The sequence below is a fragment of the Lemur catta genome, chromosome 12 (genome assembly GCF_020740605.2).
Source record: "Lemur catta isolate mLemCat1 chromosome 12, mLemCat1.pri, whole genome shotgun sequence".
In the NCBI taxonomy this organism is placed as follows: domain Eukaryota; kingdom Metazoa; phylum Chordata; class Mammalia; order Primates; family Lemuridae; genus Lemur; species Lemur catta.
The window spans coordinates 23756101-23774662 of record NC_059139.1 but is presented as its reverse complement, the minus strand read 5'-3'; the positions used below and the strand labels follow the sequence as shown (position 1 = coordinate 23774662).

The window sequence follows — 18562 nt, the reverse complement described above, 5'->3', positions numbered from 1 at the left end:
ATAAAAAATAGCTAGGATTTTTTGGTCAAAACTTTTCTGCCTAAAATTAAGAAGAAGTAAGTTTGTAGAGTTGTTTTTATTTCTAATGGTAATAAGCCACATGTAAATTTAGATATTGATTGAAACTTAACATTGACAACATCATCTGTCTACTTGATTTTATATCTTTTTAAGTTCTTGTCATCTCCTCTTCTAGGCAAATGAACTTCTCCAGCGTTCCCGACAGGTTCAAAATAAGACTGAAAAGGAAAGAATGTTAAGGGAATCATTAAAGGAATATCAAAAAATCAGCAATCAAGTGGACCTTTCCAATGTTTGTGCTCAATATAGACAAGGTAAGGAAAAAAATGTTCTTTATATCTTTTATTTAACTCAGAGGACAAATGACAGTGTATAAATAAAGCAACATAATGATGAAGAACCTCTTCCCAGAGGCAAATCTTCCTTTAATATAAGTGGCCAAATGATGCAATATAGGAACATTATGATATCATTGTGTTTCAGTATTTGATAACTACACTGACCTCTGCAGAAGCTACAATGTTCTTTTTCTGTCTTGAAATATGTAACTTTTTAACATTAGAGTTTCAATTCTTGTCCAATTAAACTACTGTGTATTAGATTGCATTCTGGGTTGCATTTATTTTTAAGATTTTTAAAATTTTTTGACTAATTTTTAAGATGTAACCTGCCTGCTTTCTTAAAAAATTGCTTTAAATCAAATGTAACATAATGTAAAGGCTATAACTATTAGCACAGGTATTATTTTGAAATCCAAGATGTTTTTTCCCTCAGTAAGGAACAGAAATCCTTTTTATTATTTTAAATATGGAAATTATTTCCAATGAAGAAATATATTTAATAGCTGCCTTTAGGTCAAGTTCAGACCTTTTCCTTTGGTAGACTCAGAAATGTTTTATGATATTGTCAGCAGGGTAACTAATGTACAGTAGAGACATAACCTTGATCATAATTTTTATATACCTACTAAGGAAAGATGTATCCCACTTAGTAATAAGCCTTAAGTCTTTGTCCTTTTTCTATCCCATTAGTGCGTTTTTATGAAGGTGTGGTGGAACTTTCTCTTACTGCTGCAGAGAAAAAAGATCCTCAGGGTCTTGGACTTCATTTCTATAAACATGGAGAACCAGAAGAAGACATAGTTGGACTTCAGGCCTTCCAAGAAAGGTACATTCTATTACCTTTGCAGATTGTCAGCTTTATGGATAGACTTTTCTTTGTGTACATTTTTGATTGATAGTATAAAGAAAATAATATTTTATTTTATTTATTTATTTTTTTTTTTTGAGACAGAGTGTCACTCTGTTGCCTGGCTAGAGTGAGTGCCGTGGCGTCAGCCTAGCTCACAGCAACCTCAAACTCCTGGGCTTAAGCAATCCTACTGCCTCAGCCTCCCGAGTAACTGGGACTACAGGCATGCACCACCATGCCCAGCTAATTTTTTCTATATATATTTTTAGTTGGCCAGCTAATTTCTTTCTATTTTTAGTAGAAACGGGGTCTCGCTCTTGGTCAGGCTGGTCTCGAACTCCTGAGCTCAAACAATCCACCCGCCTCAGCCTCCCAGAGTGCTAGGATTACAGGCGTGAGCCACCACGCCTGGCCAGAAATAATATTTTAAATGTAACACTTGTAAAATTGAATTATGCTGTCACTTAAAATAACTTGTTTTATCAAAGGCCTGAATCAAGATTGTAATTCATAACCTGGAAATAAAATTTTAGTCTGATAAAAATTCTTAACAGCTTACAAATGTTTTTTAATCTGCCACTGTAGTTTTATTGTGACTTTATTAATGTATTTTTTAATAGGATCACTTATGTGAAAACAAATCTAGCTTTTTGGGTTTTTTGTAATTTTTGCCTCTGGGTGACAATTTGTATTTTATGTTAAAGGATAATTTTTAAGAATGCAAAAGTCTGTACACTTTTTTTTTTGAGACAGGGTTTCGCTCTGTTGCTTGGGCTAGAGTGCATCATCATAGCTCACTACAACTTCAAATTCCTGGGCTCACGGGATCCTCCTACATCAGCCTCCCAAGTAGCTGGGACTACAGGCACATGCCACCATGCCCAGTTAATTTTTATATTTTTGGTGGAGACAGGGTCTCTCTATGTTGCCCAGGCTGATCTCGAACTCCTGGCCTCAAGCGATCCTCTTGCATTGGCCTCCCAAAGTGCTGATATTACAGGTGTCAGCCTCTACACCCAGTTGTAGAGACTATTGAAGAGAGAAGTGTATGTCCATAAAGGAAATATATAAGCTATATAAAACACGTTTAATACCAAATATGTACATGTATTCTCCAAAATAATCTCAGCTTCTTGCATATATTTAAATTAATAGGGTAAATTGATTGCCTTCTAGTTAAATAATGTAATTGCCCCTTTTCCATTCTTTTCCAGATTAAACAGTTACAAGTGCATTACAGATACACTTCAAGAACTGGTAAATCAAAGTAAGGCTGCTCCTCAGTCTCCCAGTGTACCCAAAAAACCTGGTCCTCCAGTGTTGTCATCTGATCCCAATATGCTCAGTAATGAAGAAGCAGGACATCATGTAAGGGACATAGCATATTTTCATTCTGAGAATATGCTATTTAAAAGTTCTGCATGGTAGTGGTGGCATAATCATGTTGGAAAAGGCTGTAACTCTTAAAAGTTACCATTTAAGGATTCTTGATTTCTTATCAGGGGTTTGTAAGTCTAAGAGGTTGTGATACCCAGCAACAGAGCATTTAACTATGCTAATTTTTACTGTTTTCTTTGTTTTAGTTTGAACAAATGCTTAAATTGGCTCAGCGATCCAAAGATGAGCTCTTTAGTATTGCCCTTTATAATTGGCTAATACAAGCTGACCTTGCAGATAAGCTGTTACAGGTAAAAAAAAAAATTTTATTGCAGTATTGTTAATTTCTATTTTTAAGCATAATTTATATTTTAAAGCATAACAATGATTTAAGCACATGCATAACTGTAGGAAATTCAGTTTCTCATCCTGTGCCTACCATTAGATGTTAGTATAAAGCTAAGCAATGAAATTTCTTTTCCTAAGAGGCAAAGTAGACCATTGCTCCCCTCTTGTTATTTAGAAGCTGATTAAGATAGTTTATATTGTGGTGTAGAAAATACTGGATTATGAATTAAGAGACCTGAACTTCATCTTAGCTCTGCCATTAAGTCACTATGTGACTTTAAACATGTCCTTTTACTACCCTTAGTTCAGTGTTCCTTAGTCTATGAAATGAATGCATGGTATCTGAGAATTTTAAGGATGCCTTTGAGCTCAGAGTCTAGGAATTAATAAATAGCTGTGTTCTCAAAGTTTATTAATAAATGTGTAATTTCATAGTAAATTATTTTTATCCACCTAATGTAACTTGTAGATTCTTCCATTAATTGTGATAAAACAGTTATGATGGGAAAAATTACTTTCTGTTTTATCTATTAATGTTGGCTTATAATTTTACTTGTTTTCATAAAACAAGGCATAATTGTAGTTGTCTTTATTATATTTTCTACTTAAAAAGTAATTAGGTGGTCAGAAAAGTTTTCTGAATAACTGTATAATTTCCAGGTCGCTTCTCCATTTCTGGAGCCACATCTAGTCCGAATGGCCAAAGTTGATCAAAACAAAGTCCGTTATATGGATTTACTCTGGAGGTATTATGAGAAGAACAGAAGCTTTAGTAATGCTGCTCGTGTCTTGTCCAAATTGGCTGATATGCATAGGTATGGCATAATATTCTCATTGTGAAGAATGATTGAAGACTGAGCTATATATAGTTAAATCCAGATTTTGCAAAGTAAATAAAACCTCATTCAGGTTATATGTAAGTAGAATTTTTATGCTTTTACTTGGATTTACCTGAAGTTTACAGTTTTCCTTTTTTGTGTTTTATTTTTAATAATGTGTAGGAGGTACCAAAAGAATACTCAGTAGACCCTCTTTATTCAAACTATGTTCTAAATCCTTTCAGATGTTTTTACACTCTTTCCTATTAATAGCTTAGTTTTTTTGCTTTTGTTTTTGTTTTTTGAGACAGAGTCTCGCTCTGTTGCCTGGGTTAGAGTGCCGTGGCATAAGTGTAGCTCACAGCAACCTCCAATTCCTGGGCTTAAGCGATCCTCTTGCCTCAGCCTCCCGAGTAGCTGGGACTACAGGTGCATGCCACCACGCCTGGCTAATTTTTTCTATTTTTAATAGAGACGGGGGGCGGGGTCTCGCTCTTGCTCAGGCTGGTCTCGAACTCCTGACCTCAACCAATCCTCCTGCCTCAGCACTCTCAGAGTGCTAGGATTACAGGCGTGAGCCACTGAGCCCAGCCAGTAGCTTAGTATTTTAAATTAAGATAACAAAAACTATTTCTTCAAGGCTCTATAATTTTAAGTGTTTTACCAATTTGAGAATAATTTCTTTTACTCCCTTATCAGTTTAAATTATTAAAAAAGTCATAGAGCATATATATTGATGATGATTAAGAGTCTTGTTAAGGTAAACATTGAGATTTCTAATTAGATTACCCTACCGAGACAGTTTTTTTAAAAAAGACAATTTAATAAAATATTGAACAGATTGTTAATTTGATCCTCTATTTTCAAGTGCCATTTCTAAAAACTGGTTAAGTTAGGAAGAGGTTAGGAAGAGGAGGTGTTGAGGCAGAGCTGTTATTAAGTTATGTTGCTCAGAATGGTTACTTAAAGAGTTCATTTGTGGCTAATTGCACATGTGAGCATGTATTGTATGTGCATATGCTTGCTCTCACATGGGTGTTTTTATTGCATATCTGAACCCACAGCCTCTTCAGTCTTCTTGCCGTCCTCAGTCAAACTTGATTTTTTAAGTTCCCTTCACATGTAGAAGATGGCCTGTATGAAGTGACTTTAATTTTTTTGGTTTTGGTTTAATGAAAGGAATGAAAAGGAAAGTGAGGTGTTTTAGTTTAATGAAAGGAATGAAAAGGAAAGTGAGGAAGTAAGGCCTTTTAGTAAAGGCCTTGGTTAATTCATGGTTTGTATAATTAAGAATTGACAGCATTATTAAATATTTAATTCATTCTGGTTATTCAGGTTATATAATTCATTCCTTTATCCAGCATTTGAGTGCCAATTATGTACTGTAATTTTCTAGAGGGACATATGGGCTGTGCCCTAATCCAGGCCTGGAACGAGGCATGTTGTCTGTTTTGTTTTTTAAAAAGACAGAGTCCCTCTGTGCTGCTCAGGCTAGACTTGAATTCCTGGGCTAAAGCCATCCTTCTGACTCAGCCTCCCAAGTAATTGGGACTACTTTTTTAATTGGTCACTCTAGGTGCTGTGTAGAAGATCAAATGTAATATACGCCATATTAAGGTAGAGAGGTGAAGAATATGAGCTATAAAAAATATTTTCCTTAATTTAATTTTAGAAGAATCTGGTTAACATGTTGAACTAAATATTTTTTAATTTTTAAAAGATTTTTTTTATGACATTGGTACCAATGAACTAAGTTTTTAAAATAGGAAGTTACTTTTTAGACATAAATGTTAAGTATTTCTTGTCTAAAATTATGGATCTCTGTTATTATAAATATAAAATAATTAGATTTATTAGAACAATCTAATAATTTTTTCAAGTTTCAAATGGCCTTTTATGTTCATTTGGTATAAAATACATCCTAATTGACATATTTATATCTTCAATTTTTAAAGAAATCATGTAACTAAGAGTTTTCAATTTTAGCACAGAAATTCCACTTCAGCAACGACTAGAGTACATTGCTCGAGCCATTCTCAGTGCCAAAAGTTCCACTGCCATTTCATCAATAGCTGCAGATGGTGAATTCCTTCATGAATTAGAAGAAAAAATGGAAGTAAGTGCTAAAGATACTTAAGCTATGTTCTTATTGAGTAGTAGCCACATGGTTATTCCACTTTCCATTCTTCCCCTGGTAAATAATAGGTCTGTAGAAGTCATTATTATTAATTCTAGTCTCTTCTGCCTATATGTATTTATTGATTTTTATGTTTAGATATAAATTTTAAAGAGATTTTAAGGATAATTTAGAAGTTTTCTCTGTGGCATTTCTAAAAGTTTTTTCAGCTATTCCAAAAGCAAGTGGATTATACCACATTCACTATTTATTGTGGAAGCTAATAAGTAGATGTATGAAGTAGGGTAAGCTAAATTGAAAAGGCACTCAGAGACTCAAAAACATAATGGAGAAAATATAAAAGCTTATTTCTCATTCACAAAATTCCATAGTGGGTGTTTCTGATTGGCAGGTGGCTTTCCTCCATGTGGTTAATTTAGGGATGCAGGTTCTGTTGTCGGGCACACCATTCCTTACAGCCTTTGCTTTATCTTTGCTCAGAGAGTGGAAGGGGGAAACAAGCATGCACAAAGTGCGTTCACTGTAAAAAACTACAACGCTGATGTGACATGCTTTACTTCCTTCCATTCTTCCTTTGAAGAGGACTTAGCCATACAGCTGTACCTCCCTGCAAAGGCAGCTGAGAAGGATAGTTTAGCTGTTTTATCTGACTACAGTCATATTGGTGGGCAGCAAGGGCTCTGCCACAGTATACCGCCTGTGAAATTGGTTATGTTGAGATTAAGTCAATTATAATAATGCTAGTTTGTTACAATAGAGGTTTTTATTTATACAGTATTTTTATTTTAGCAAAGTTAAACGTCAGATACCAGAAGTCATTCCTTCAACTGCCTGTTGATTTATCATAAAGAAATTAAGATGTCCTTTTTTCTGCCCAAACTAGGTTGCTAGGATCCAACTTCAGATACAAGAGACACTACAAAGGCAGTATTCTCATCATTCTTCCGTACAGGATGCAATTTCTCAGCTGGATTCTGAGCTAATGGACATAACTAAGGTAATAAAATAGCAAGTGAAATTCCTACAGTGGTTACCTAGTTTCTAGAAATTTCTTGTTTGTTCTGCATTTTGCTCTTTGTTTCACAGGAAAGATTAACCTATCTCCCCAAAATAAGATTAACCATCCTTGGCAGCTCGTCACTGGGCTGGCTTCTACAAAAGGCTAAGCTTTTCCTTCTAGGCCAATAGCTCTGCAGAACCTACCCACCTGACATGGGCCATAAACCAGCTAATTTATGGCCTTGGAAAAGCAACTTATCCTTGCTTAACTCTCCAATCCTCTCTCACTCTGTAACTTGAGCAGTTCCTTCCTCTTCAGTTATTCTTGGACATGGTTCTAAGTACCCTGAAATACTCTGAGATTTGTCCATATTTTCATGATTCTTCAACCCCTGGTTTAGACACACTAATTGTAAAAGAAATGTCATTGCAGCATCTCCCTTCTAGCCAAGAAAAAAAGGCACACGTACTAAAATCTATTTGAATGTATTCATCATATATTCATTATTTTTAATCTGGACTTACGATCAGTTACATATCATTATACCTTTATGTCATATTTTAGAAACTTTAGATAAAATCTTTGGTTATTTTTAATTTTCAAGGAGTACTTCACTATTCAGAGATTAGTAATCTCTAAATAATGACCTCTGGTTGGGTGTTTAATTTTGGGATTTTCTCCCACAGCTTTATGGGGAATTTGCTGACCCATTTAAACTTGCGGAGTGTAAACTTGCAATAATTCATTGTGCTGGTTATTCAGACCCTATATTGGTACAGACACTTTGGCAAGATATCATAGAGAAAGGTAAGTGTTCAATTAAAGGTATATTAACATATGTTATTTAGTGACTTAGTAGAGGAATGCAGACTGCTAGTAGCAATTATATCTACGGCTCATGAAAATTGTGTATGCCTAAGTAGGAAGTAAGTAGAAGGTGGAGGGTGATTGTGTGGAGAAAGACCCCAGTGAATATTTGGGAGGATTCTCAGTAAACAATTGTATCACTTTTACGGTTTGTGCTGCCTAACAAGGGATACTGAGATGCTTACCTCAGAATCTTATAAGAAGTACCTGGGTAAGAGAAGAGAGTATGTCAGACACTAACAAAAACACAGAATCTGCTAATTATATTAATGTGAATATAAGTTCTAAAGTATTTTTAACCTTGAAATAATTAAATGGCCAATGTAAACTTGGGTTTTAATTACATATCTCTTTCTTACAGAATTGAATGACAGTGTAACATTGAGCTCTCCAGACAGAATGCATGCTCTTAGTCTCAAGATTGTCCTCCTGGGCAAAATTTATGCTGGCACACCACGCTTCTTTCCTTTAGGTAAGCAGTAACCTTAGGTACTGTCATGTTTTATTTTCTGTTTTGATGACTTCCTTCATTGACATGGAAAAATAATGATCTGTAGAGTGAAATAAAGTGTTTCTTTGTTGCTATTTAGCTCAACAGTGTAATTCTAGCTCTCTGGAAAGAAATACCCCCAAAGAATAGCAGAATTTGTTGATAAATAGTTCAGTATGAAACTTTCTTGGACTAACTTTCCAAGTTTATATATCTGTCGGGGGATTGTGCTGACAAACTATGTGATTATATTGTTGGTAACCCTATACAAGTTTGTGAAGAGAAAGGAGAAATGGCTGGTGTTTTGTGCATGGGTAATCTGTGATTCAGCTGCTCTTTCTTATATTGAGGGCATATTTTTCTTAAAATGGCAAATAGTTGTGTTAAAAATTTAATAATTTGAACCCCTTTCTTAACCAAATATGACGGTAATTGTCACATAGGTAACTAATTGTGAGCCATTTGCCAACCTACAGTGTTTTCCTCAGTTGTAAAACAATACAAACAAGATAAGTACATCTATAAAGTAGAATATTAAGCACTTTTGTATTATTGAAAAAATAATGAGAAACCTGAGAATTCTCACAATATAACATTAATTTTTTTTTTTAATAAGCATTCAACTTGTTTATAGACCATCTCTGACTTAGGATCTATTCCCTAGACATGGTCAGAAATAAAACCATTATAATCATACCTTTATTTCTCATAGATACAGTATTAAAACTGTATCCTTTCAAACCATTTTATTGATCAGGAAAATAAAAAGAAAATTAAAGTCTATATTTTTTTTTCATAAGTGTTTTTAAGTACATGAGATATACTTTTAATAAAAAAAAATAAGGCTACATGTGCACAGTTCCTTTTGAGGAATTTCTGCTTTGAGTTAGACAGATTTCTAAGTTATTTGACTTAATTTATTTTTCAGCCCAATAAAGTTTAGAGTAGAAGAGGTCTTCCTTTTTTTTTTTAATCAATCTCTCAATAGCAAACAATCTTCAGGGAACTTCAAATGGGATCAAATTTTACTGTTTTTAGAATTCTTATTACCTACCCTAGGTCTTCGAATGGTAAATTTTAGAAAAGATACAGATTTAGTGGCAGTTTTTTCAGTGATTCCTCTTGCCCATGGATGTTCATATTGGTCAGTTTTGGATTTCAGATCTCATAATTATAAATTTGCTTGTTACTATTATGATCTCACTTATGATAAGACAGGAAGTAAAAAGTGAGAATGGGCCCACAGTTAGAAATATCAAAATAAATAATATAAATCTAGGGAGTGAGGCATTAAGGAAAACACATTTAATATTTCTAAAATTAGGATACAATTGCACTTTTCTGAAAAATTGTCAAATCAAGGATGAAGAAATTTTTTTAAATACAGATATTTTAAAAGCTTATTGGTGCTTCCTCTTTAATAGTGGGATTGTGAATGGTCTCTATTTTCTCCTTTTACCTTTCTGTATGTTCTAAGTTCTCTAAAATGTAGTTTTTTTTCTTATTAGCTTTGAAGTGTACAATTTAATGGTTTTAGCATATTCACAGAGTTGTGCAGCTATCACCACAATTTAATTTTAGAACATTTTCGTCATCCCAAAAAGAAACCCTGTACTCATTAGTTATCGCTTCCCATTTCTTCCCACCCTCCAGCCCTAGGCAACCACTGATCTACTTTCTGTCTTTAGATTTACCTGTTACTTTTATTTTTAAAAATTTCTTGAAATTGGTTTTCAGAGATTTCTCCCTACTCACTTATGAATAAGACCTATTTGTAATATCAATAGTTAAATATCCTGATTTCTGATCTGTTTACCTTCCCAGATTTTATTGTACAGTTCTTAGAGCAACAAGTTTGTACTTTGAACTGGGATGTGGGCTTTGTAATACAGACAATGAATGAAATCGGAGTGCCATTACCTAGACTACTAGAAGTTTATGATCAGTTGTTCAAATCACGGGTAAGGAAAATATTAAGTAAAATAAAATTTTCTTTATTTAATTAATGTAACTAACTTTTTCTAGATATAGTATGTAGGGTATTTTGATTGCATGTTTATAAGTATTTTATCACTCAGTCTAATACAGTTGCAGCAGACATTTGCTTCATTGGTTAAGTACTGGAAATTGTGCGTCAGACTTTCAAAACTGATAATGAGAATTGCTTTGCTGTATACCATGATTAAAATGAAATGTTATTTTTTTAATATTAATAAAAATATATGCGTTACTCTTGGTGGAATAGGCTAAACCAAGGTAGGGGCTAAACTGATTACATTAAGAATCGTCATTTACTTTGAAAGAACAAAATAACATTGTATTTATTTAGTGTAACCTTATCTAAAATAGCAGTGTTTAAAGATCTTTCTCACCGTATTGAACCGTATCAGACTATATTTTGTAATTTTTATCCTAAGGATAAAAGATCCAAATAAAACCTTGAACTAGATTGTCTTTTATAGTGGCATCATACAGTGCTTTACAAGGCACTGTTTGTGTGTTTACTACTGAGTCACAATAAGCCTGTGATATTAATAGAAATGAGCAAACAGTAGTATCCCCATCCTACATTGCAAAAAGACAAGTGCAGAGACGTTAAATAACCTGTTCAAGTCACATGGCTCCTAACTAGTGAAGCAAAAACTAGAATTAAGATTCTGTAGCTTCTAGTTTAGTCTCTTTTTACGGTACCAGACTAAGTCTGGATAAGTTCAAAGTAAAAGGAATATCAGTCCATAGAAAGAGATAGATTTTTCTGTTACCTCAGATTCCAAAGCAGGACATTTACTTATTCTACGAAGTGGACTGATATATCAAATATTCTTCTTAAGTAATTTCACAATATAATTTTTAATGTTCAAAATATTAGCAATAACCAGACATATAATTTAGTAGCCACATAATATTTAATGCTTTTTAATAGCAATAAATTGTGCTTGGACCCTGATGACTACTTTAACTAACATAAATGATTGAAAAGTAAATCGAAACAGTTTGCCTTACATTTCATTATGTATATTTCTTGATAGGATCCATTCTGGAATAGAATGAAGAAGCCACTGCACCTTTTAGATTGTGTACATGTACTATTAACAAGATATGTTGAGAATCCTAGCCAAGTTTTAAATTATGAAAGGTAACTATGAATTAAATAGTGTATTCTAACAAAAGTTTTTAAATGCTTCTAATAAATACCTTGGTAACAAATTGGAAGAGAATGTGGAAAGATACGGGCATTATAAAGAAGTATAGGGGATTTAAGCTCTTGGCTCTTGTATACATTAGCAATAACAATTTGTATACAATAACAATTTGAATGCTATTTTTCAACATGTATGCAAGGTAGGAGTTTTTTCCATTTTTCAACCTTTGTCTTAAATCCTTTCTACATGTGAACATATATAACTTAGGAATTCCTTCTGCTTTGGATTAGTGACCTAGGACCAAGACATTTTAATTATGTCTTTGTGATATTATTAGCCATTTCAAGGGATAGTCTTTTGAAAAAGCCAAAAGAATGTTAATATTATCTTAATGGGAATCATACCCTGCTGCCTCCTTCTCATTATAATGATCTTCATATGGAAAATGGTTGATATGTGGTGATCCACCTTCCCACTAAATTTTCGTCTCTATTTTCGTTTATTTGCCATTTACTTAATCATGTGATCCTTGCTCTTCTGTGGGACTATAAGTAAGGTTAGCAGAAGTGAAGGGGGATGGGGGAAGAAGCTTTTTAGGAGGAAATGTTTCTAAGTGTTTAGGTAGTTGATCAAGTGTCTTTTCCTTTACAGGAGAAGATTTACAAATCTCTGCCTGGATGCTGTTTGTGGTTATCTGGTTGAGCTCCAGTCTATGAGCTCGTCAGTAGCAGTACAAGCCATCACTGGGAATTTTAAATCTCTTCAAGCTAAATTAGAACGGCTTCATTGAGTATTATAATGTATTTTCATCCATGCATTTTGATCTGTAAAATAAAAGCTCAGCTGGGTCCAGATATCAGGTGTTCTAAATCTAAGAATTTAAAACAATTTTATGAGAAATCTGTTTTTAATAAGTGGCTAGTATCTACAAGTACATTTGCCAAACAAATTCTTTTTTACTACTACTATTTTGTTATTTAATAATTAGGTTAAAAACAACTGAAATAAGGTTATTTATGATTTTAACACAAGGTTAAAAAAATCTAGAAACTCGTTTTGAATTTTGCTACAGGCAGAAATTTTGAACTTATATTATTCATTTTCAAGTTACTCCAAGGATATTGGCATTAAAACTTAAATAGGCTAGCTGGTCCATTCTCATAATACTGGATTCTAAAACAGTTTTTACATAGGCTAATAACTGTCATTTAAAAAATAAAATTAGGTGTTGGCTTCATCCTTGGAAAGACATTTCCTTTCTCCAGCTACTAATTTTGTCGGTTATATCCCTGGAAGATTCATGTATACCTGGTTGTTTGAGTAGGTGATAAACTTGTAACTAATGTTCTGTGTCCTGAAAACCTCCACAGGGAAGTACTGTTTTCCCTTAGTGTATCCCTGGCTCTGCTTTGGCCTTTTGACTACTGATCCATTAGAGCAGTGGTTCTCAAAGTTATGTGTTCCAAACCAGCAGCTTTCACCTGGGAATCTATTAGAAAATCAGATTCTTGGGACCCACCCTAGACCTACTGAATCAAAGACTTTGGGGATGAGGCCCAGCTTTGTGTTTTAACAAGCCCTCCAGGGGATTTTGGTGGATGTCAAGTTTGAAAACCACTGTAGTAGAGGCCACTACTACCTTCTGTAGTTTATACAATGAGCTTCCCATCTGGTTCTTCCCACCTTTGCCATCAATAACACAACGGGGCACATAACATATATATATATATATATATATATGTGTGTGTGTGTGTGTGTGTGTGTGTGTGTATATAAATAATTAGTAATGTAGTTTTTAATTAGTATTTAAGAAAATTGGAAAAACTAAACCATGTGCTCCAGAGTCATGGTGACAAGGGAGGAGAAAAGAATGAGAATGAACAGGGCTAACAACAAAGCCAAAATATACGCTCCTTTCTCCTTTCCTTTTATACCATCATGAGTAATTACCTTCTGTTTCTCGCCACTAGTGCAAGTCTAACAATTTTTAAAATACATTTTGAATATATTTTTCCTTCCAGTTTTCTTTTCCCAAGATCAAAGTGTTGCCTTCTCTATATATATTCTTAGAATTCAGCTGTCTTTCCCCCTATAATCTTCAATTGTATAATATTTAATAGAATGTCAAAATACCACTCATCGGATACCACTACCTCTCATTTTCAGCTTTTCAGTTTCTTAAATTTAGCTTTTTTGAGTATGTAAAATGAATGTATGCTATGTATTATCGATTGTGTAAATTTAAAATTCTGTCATGTCTATTTAAAATGAAGGTCTTGTTTAAGTGCTATAATTTAGGTGTGATTCTAGTTCTGATAATGAGATATAACTCAATTTTTATTTTAAGCACATTTACATACTAGCACATTAATATATATTAAATATACCAAACTCACAATATTGATGGTACAGCTTTTAAAAGGGCTGTAGGCTAGCATGGCTAAATGGTCTGTAAGAGTCAGAAATCTGAACACTGTCCCTTTTATTGACACATGTTTTGAGAGAGTGTAAGAATTCCAGCCCCACAGCAGGTGCTTCTAATACCCTCTGAAGGGTAAGCTCCCTAAGAGAAAACAAATTTGGTACCCTCCTTCTTTTTAGCCCTCTAGAACAGTGTCTAACTTTCACATTCAGAAGAATCACCCAGATAGCCTGTTAAAACAGATTCTTGAGTTGCATCTCCAATGTGATGCTCATCCTGGCAGTCAGTGGATCAGACTTGGAGTAGTATTTTTCTAGCATGTTTACCCACTGCATTAGTGTACTTTGTACTTGATGTTTGTTTAACACATTATTTATAGTGACTATTAAAAATATGTAAGCAATGGATAATTGATAGAACATAGTCTGTGAAACAGTGCATTCATTGTGGGCAATGAGGAGTCACTGAAGGTCTTAGTTGTGACATTTGTGTTTTAAATAAATCATTTTAGTATGGCAAAATGGTTAGGAAAGAGAAAAATCTATTTTGAGTAACTGTGCAAGGTATGGGATATTGACTGTGACATGCATGTATGTTCAACATTTCTTTAGTTATACCTGACTTACCTAGTGACTTATTCATTGAATACCTGTCTACTCACCACAAAAGTATTCCTCAGGATACTTCCCACCTCCATCTTTTTTCCTCCTATTCATGAGAGGAAAAATTGTGACAATGATACAGTTGTATCAAGGAATGAAGAACTAGAACATTGAATCTAAAGGTTTTGAAAAGGTTCATAATTTCCTTTATTTCTCTATCAGTGTCTTCATTTAAATTCTTTTAATAATAAAACTTTTTTCCAAATATTTTTGAGTCCCCGGGTAAATCATTTAAACTACATTGAGTTTCATTTTCCTCATATACGAAGGAGGAGATTGAAGCTAAATGATTGGACTTTTAAAAATTAATTTACCAGGATCCCCGTATATCTCAAACCCACACTTGAATGACCTATGCACCTCCATCAAAATACAACCAAATCTGAACTTATCCCTTTCTCCCTGCCCTCTGCCCACTCTTATTCTTCCTTCTTTATTTTCTGCCTCAGTCTTTATTATCTTCTCAAATCAGAATATGAGAATCATCTTTAAATTTTCCCCTTTCATCACTTGAGCCCAGCAGTTTGAGGCTGCAGTGAGCTATGATTGCACCACTGCACTCCAGCCTGGGCAACAGCGATTCCCTGTCTCTTAGTAAATAAGTAAATGAGTGAATGAACTTGTTGGTCCTCAAAACTAAAAAGTCCAAGTACAGAGCTACTTCCATATAGCTAGATCTAGAGCCCCAATATCTTCAGGGCTTTGTCTAGCTCAGTCCTGCTCTTCTTTTCATGGACACTCTTTGTCTCTCTTTGCAGACAGTTGGCTGCATAACTCCTGGCAGAGTACGGGCAGCATTACATCATCCTGTTAGCTCTAACCAGAGGTATATTTAACAGAAAAGTCTTAGGAAGGGTTCTTACTGACCAAGCCTGAGTTACGGACTCATCACCCAAACCACATGGAACAGGAAAGAAATGCTTTCCTAAAGAATTGGATGCTGGCACACCGTATAGTCCCAGCTAAACAAAGACATCAGCCCACTGTATCTGTCCACCTGCATTGCTTACCACTCTTTTCCTGTGCTTTGATTAAACTATAAAACCACAGATTCATGGAACTCAATGGACTTAGCCCGATAGCAAAACCACCACAAGACAAGGCACATCGTAATCATATTCTCATCAAACCAGGAATAAAAGGCTAAGGACTGATAAAAGACATCTATGCAAAATAATACAGCTAGAATCACACAATGGTGAAAGACTAAATGTTTTATCAGAGTTGGGAACAAAACAAAGATGTCTCTGTTCACTACTTCTATTCAATATGATATTGGAGATCCCGACCAGTGCAATTTTGCAAACAAAAGAAATGTTAAGACATACAGTTTAGAAAAGCTAATGTAAATGTGTCTATTCACAGACATGATTGTCCATATAGAGAATCCTATAGAATATTCAGAAAATACTAGAACCAGTAGCCAGAACTAGTAGATCTAAGTTTGGCAAGGTCACAGCATATAAGATCAGTGTACAAAAATCAATTGCATTTCTATATACTGGCACAAATAATCAACGTTTTTAAAAATAATGATTTAAAATAGCATCAAAAACCATAAAATAAGTGGTTTTTTGTTTTTTATTTATTTATTTTTTTTGAGACAGAGTCTCATTCTGTCACCCCGGACTAGAGTGCAGTGGTATCATCATAGCTCACAGCAACCTCAAACTTCTGGGCTCAAGCAATCCTACCTCAGCCTCCCAAGTAGCTGGGACTATAGGTGTGCCCCATGATGTCTGCCTACTTTTTCTATTTTTAGTAGAGACAGGGTCTCACTCTTTCTCAAGCTGGTCTCGAACTCCTGAGCTCAAACAATTCTCCCACCTCAGCCTCCCAGAGTGCTAGGATTACGCGCATGAGCCACCGCACCTAGCCAGTTAAGGTTAATTTTAACAAAATATGTGTAAGATCTGTACACTGAAAACTGCAAACGGTACTGGAAGAAATTAAATCCTAAAGGAGAAATAATATGATGTTCATGGATTGGAACACTGAACTTAACACATCAATTCTCACCAAACTGGTGTACAGATTCAATACAATCCCCATCAAATTCCTAGGAGATTTTTTAATAGAAATTGATAAGCTAATTCTAAAGTTTATATGGAAATAAGAGGTACTGGAAAAGTATGTGAAAAAGAATAAAATTGGAGGAGATATACTACTGATTTCAAAATTCTATTATAAAGCAACAGTAATGGTAATGTGGTACTGATGTAAAGATAGACATATCAATGAAATAGAATAAGTACAGAATAGATGTACACATCATGGACAATTTTCAGCAAAGGTCTCAAGCTATTAATGATTCAACATGTGGGAAAGAATAGTCTTCAAGATACGGTTCTGGAACAATTAAATAGCCACATGGAATAAAATTAGCTTCAACACTTAAACCATATGTGAAAGTTAACTTGATATGCATCATAGACCTAAATATAAGATCTAAAACTGTAAGACTTCTGGAAGAAAATAGTGGAAAAAAATCTTTCAGGGCCTTCCCAAGGCTTGGCGGTTGAAACCATTCCTTAGATTCTGTAGCATACCACAAAATCCCTACAATAAATCCCCTCTGTTCCTTAAGTTAGTCGTATTTGATTTTATTATATGCGACCAAAAGGACTTCAATTATTATATATGTGGCAGTATAACTATAACTGCTAAATACCAGATCCGATGGGAAATTTCTCAGGCTTATTTTTATTTGCCCTTACTGAGTTTTTCACTTGGTTGATGAATTTGGATTTCTTCCACCCCTGTGACATTCTCGTAAGAACCGGTATTCTCTATAAAATCTCTTTCTTACCTCTCTATATATTAATTAATATATAGTTACCAACATATATTAAAGACAGGGCAGGGTGAGGGGAGACTGATGTTTAGGTTACACATTCTATATCTACAACCCTCTCATTGAGCTTCTGAAGCATGTATATGATTGTTCACTAGATAGTATATGATTGTTCACTAGATAGTTCCACCTGGAAGTCCACAGGCACCACAAAATGGATGTGCTTCAAATTGAACTATTCCTCACTCAAAACCTAGGCTTAGATGTGTTAACCTCCCCATCTCCCACCAGGAGAAAATGTACCTGTGCATACTGTGATCATGGCATTTATCCCTGCACTATAATTAAAGCGTGTGTGTGTCTTCCCCTCTCTATAGCATAGTGCCTGACACATAGAGGCGCTCAATAATTTTTATTTTAGCAAAGTATAGTCACTCCCATACATTTTTAAAGAATAAATAAATGTGTGGTACAATCATCTCCAGAATTACACCAATACTTCTAGGTCTAATGGCCACACAGCAAAATCAGACTCAGTTATCCCATTGTTGTCATATCTTAAGACCTAGAAAGGGGAACACAGGTTAAGATTTCTCAGTTCCCAAATTTTTCTGCATGAGATATTTTATGCTAACTCCAGCAAGATTTGTGTAAAATATTCGTGATCCTGAGGGTGGACCACTTCCGTTCTATAACCTTTGAGAAAAATGGTGCTGAGTTGCCAGGATCCCAGCTGCCACTTACCGCACACACAGACACTGGGATAGTTGTGATTATGTTGCAGTCAGACGTCCTCCTACCCTGTGTTCTTTGTTTGCTAAAATAAACCAACCTAATAGCGCTCCAATAGAGAGGGCAGGGCGATTTACTGGGCACAACAGACCTGGCTTAGCCAAGGGTAACTAGGTACCGCCTTCAAACACCAGGCTAGTAACACAAACGTGTGCAGAGGAGGATGGGCGGGAACCGAGAGCATGCCATCGCCTAAGGCACTCAAAGTCAAGGTACACCCACACAAAAATGCGTTACTAGGCCACACATGGCCCTAGGGCTGCCCATGACCCCTGTTCCCAGTCAGTCACCGGGGACAGGGGCGAAGGAGGAGAAAAACAAGTGCATTACTAAATGAACAAGTCAATAGGATAATGAGTACAGAAAGGGCCTTCTCCAGTGTTGTAAATTGCCCTGATCCGTGGAGTGCAATGTACAACCCCCTTATTTTCCAGTCTGTGTAGGTCTCCGCTAGGGAGGTGACAGCCTGCGCATTGCGTGTTGGCCAGTTATGAAACGGT

General features: G+C 35.0%; 1 protein-coding gene and 1 long non-coding RNA gene across 3 annotated transcripts in view; one reads left to right on the top strand and one right to left on the bottom strand.

The window, feature by feature from the left end:
• The window catches only part of NUP155 (nucleoporin 155), a 57320-nt gene extending 45074 nt beyond the window's left edge, over positions 1-12246 (top strand). For both annotated transcript variants that reach the window (XM_045566526.1, XM_045566525.1), the window contains exons 24-35: positions 197-335; positions 1053-1188; positions 2427-2580; positions 2796-2900; positions 3598-3752; positions 5742-5871; positions 6776-6889; positions 7579-7699; positions 8121-8231; positions 10074-10210; positions 11279-11385; positions 12044-12246. In XM_045566526.1, the coding sequence (XP_045422482.1) occupies positions 197-335; positions 1053-1188; positions 2427-2580; positions 2796-2900; positions 3598-3752; positions 5742-5871; positions 6776-6889; positions 7579-7699; positions 8121-8231; positions 10074-10210; positions 11279-11385; positions 12044-12182 (1548 nt within the window). In that variant the 3' untranslated portion in view covers positions 12183-12246. The remainder of the gene's footprint in view (positions 1-196; positions 336-1052; positions 1189-2426; positions 2581-2795; positions 2901-3597; positions 3753-5741; positions 5872-6775; positions 6890-7578; positions 7700-8120; positions 8232-10073; positions 10211-11278; positions 11386-12043) is intronic.
• Positions 58-18156, bottom strand: LOC123648615. The gene is made up of 3 exons (XR_006738671.1): positions 18015-18156; positions 14476-14522; positions 58-239 (listed from the first exon to the last, which is right to left on the bottom strand). It is a non-coding gene; the product is annotated as an uncharacterized LOC123648615 (long non-coding RNA).
• Between the last annotated feature and the right edge of the window lie 406 nt (positions 18157-18562).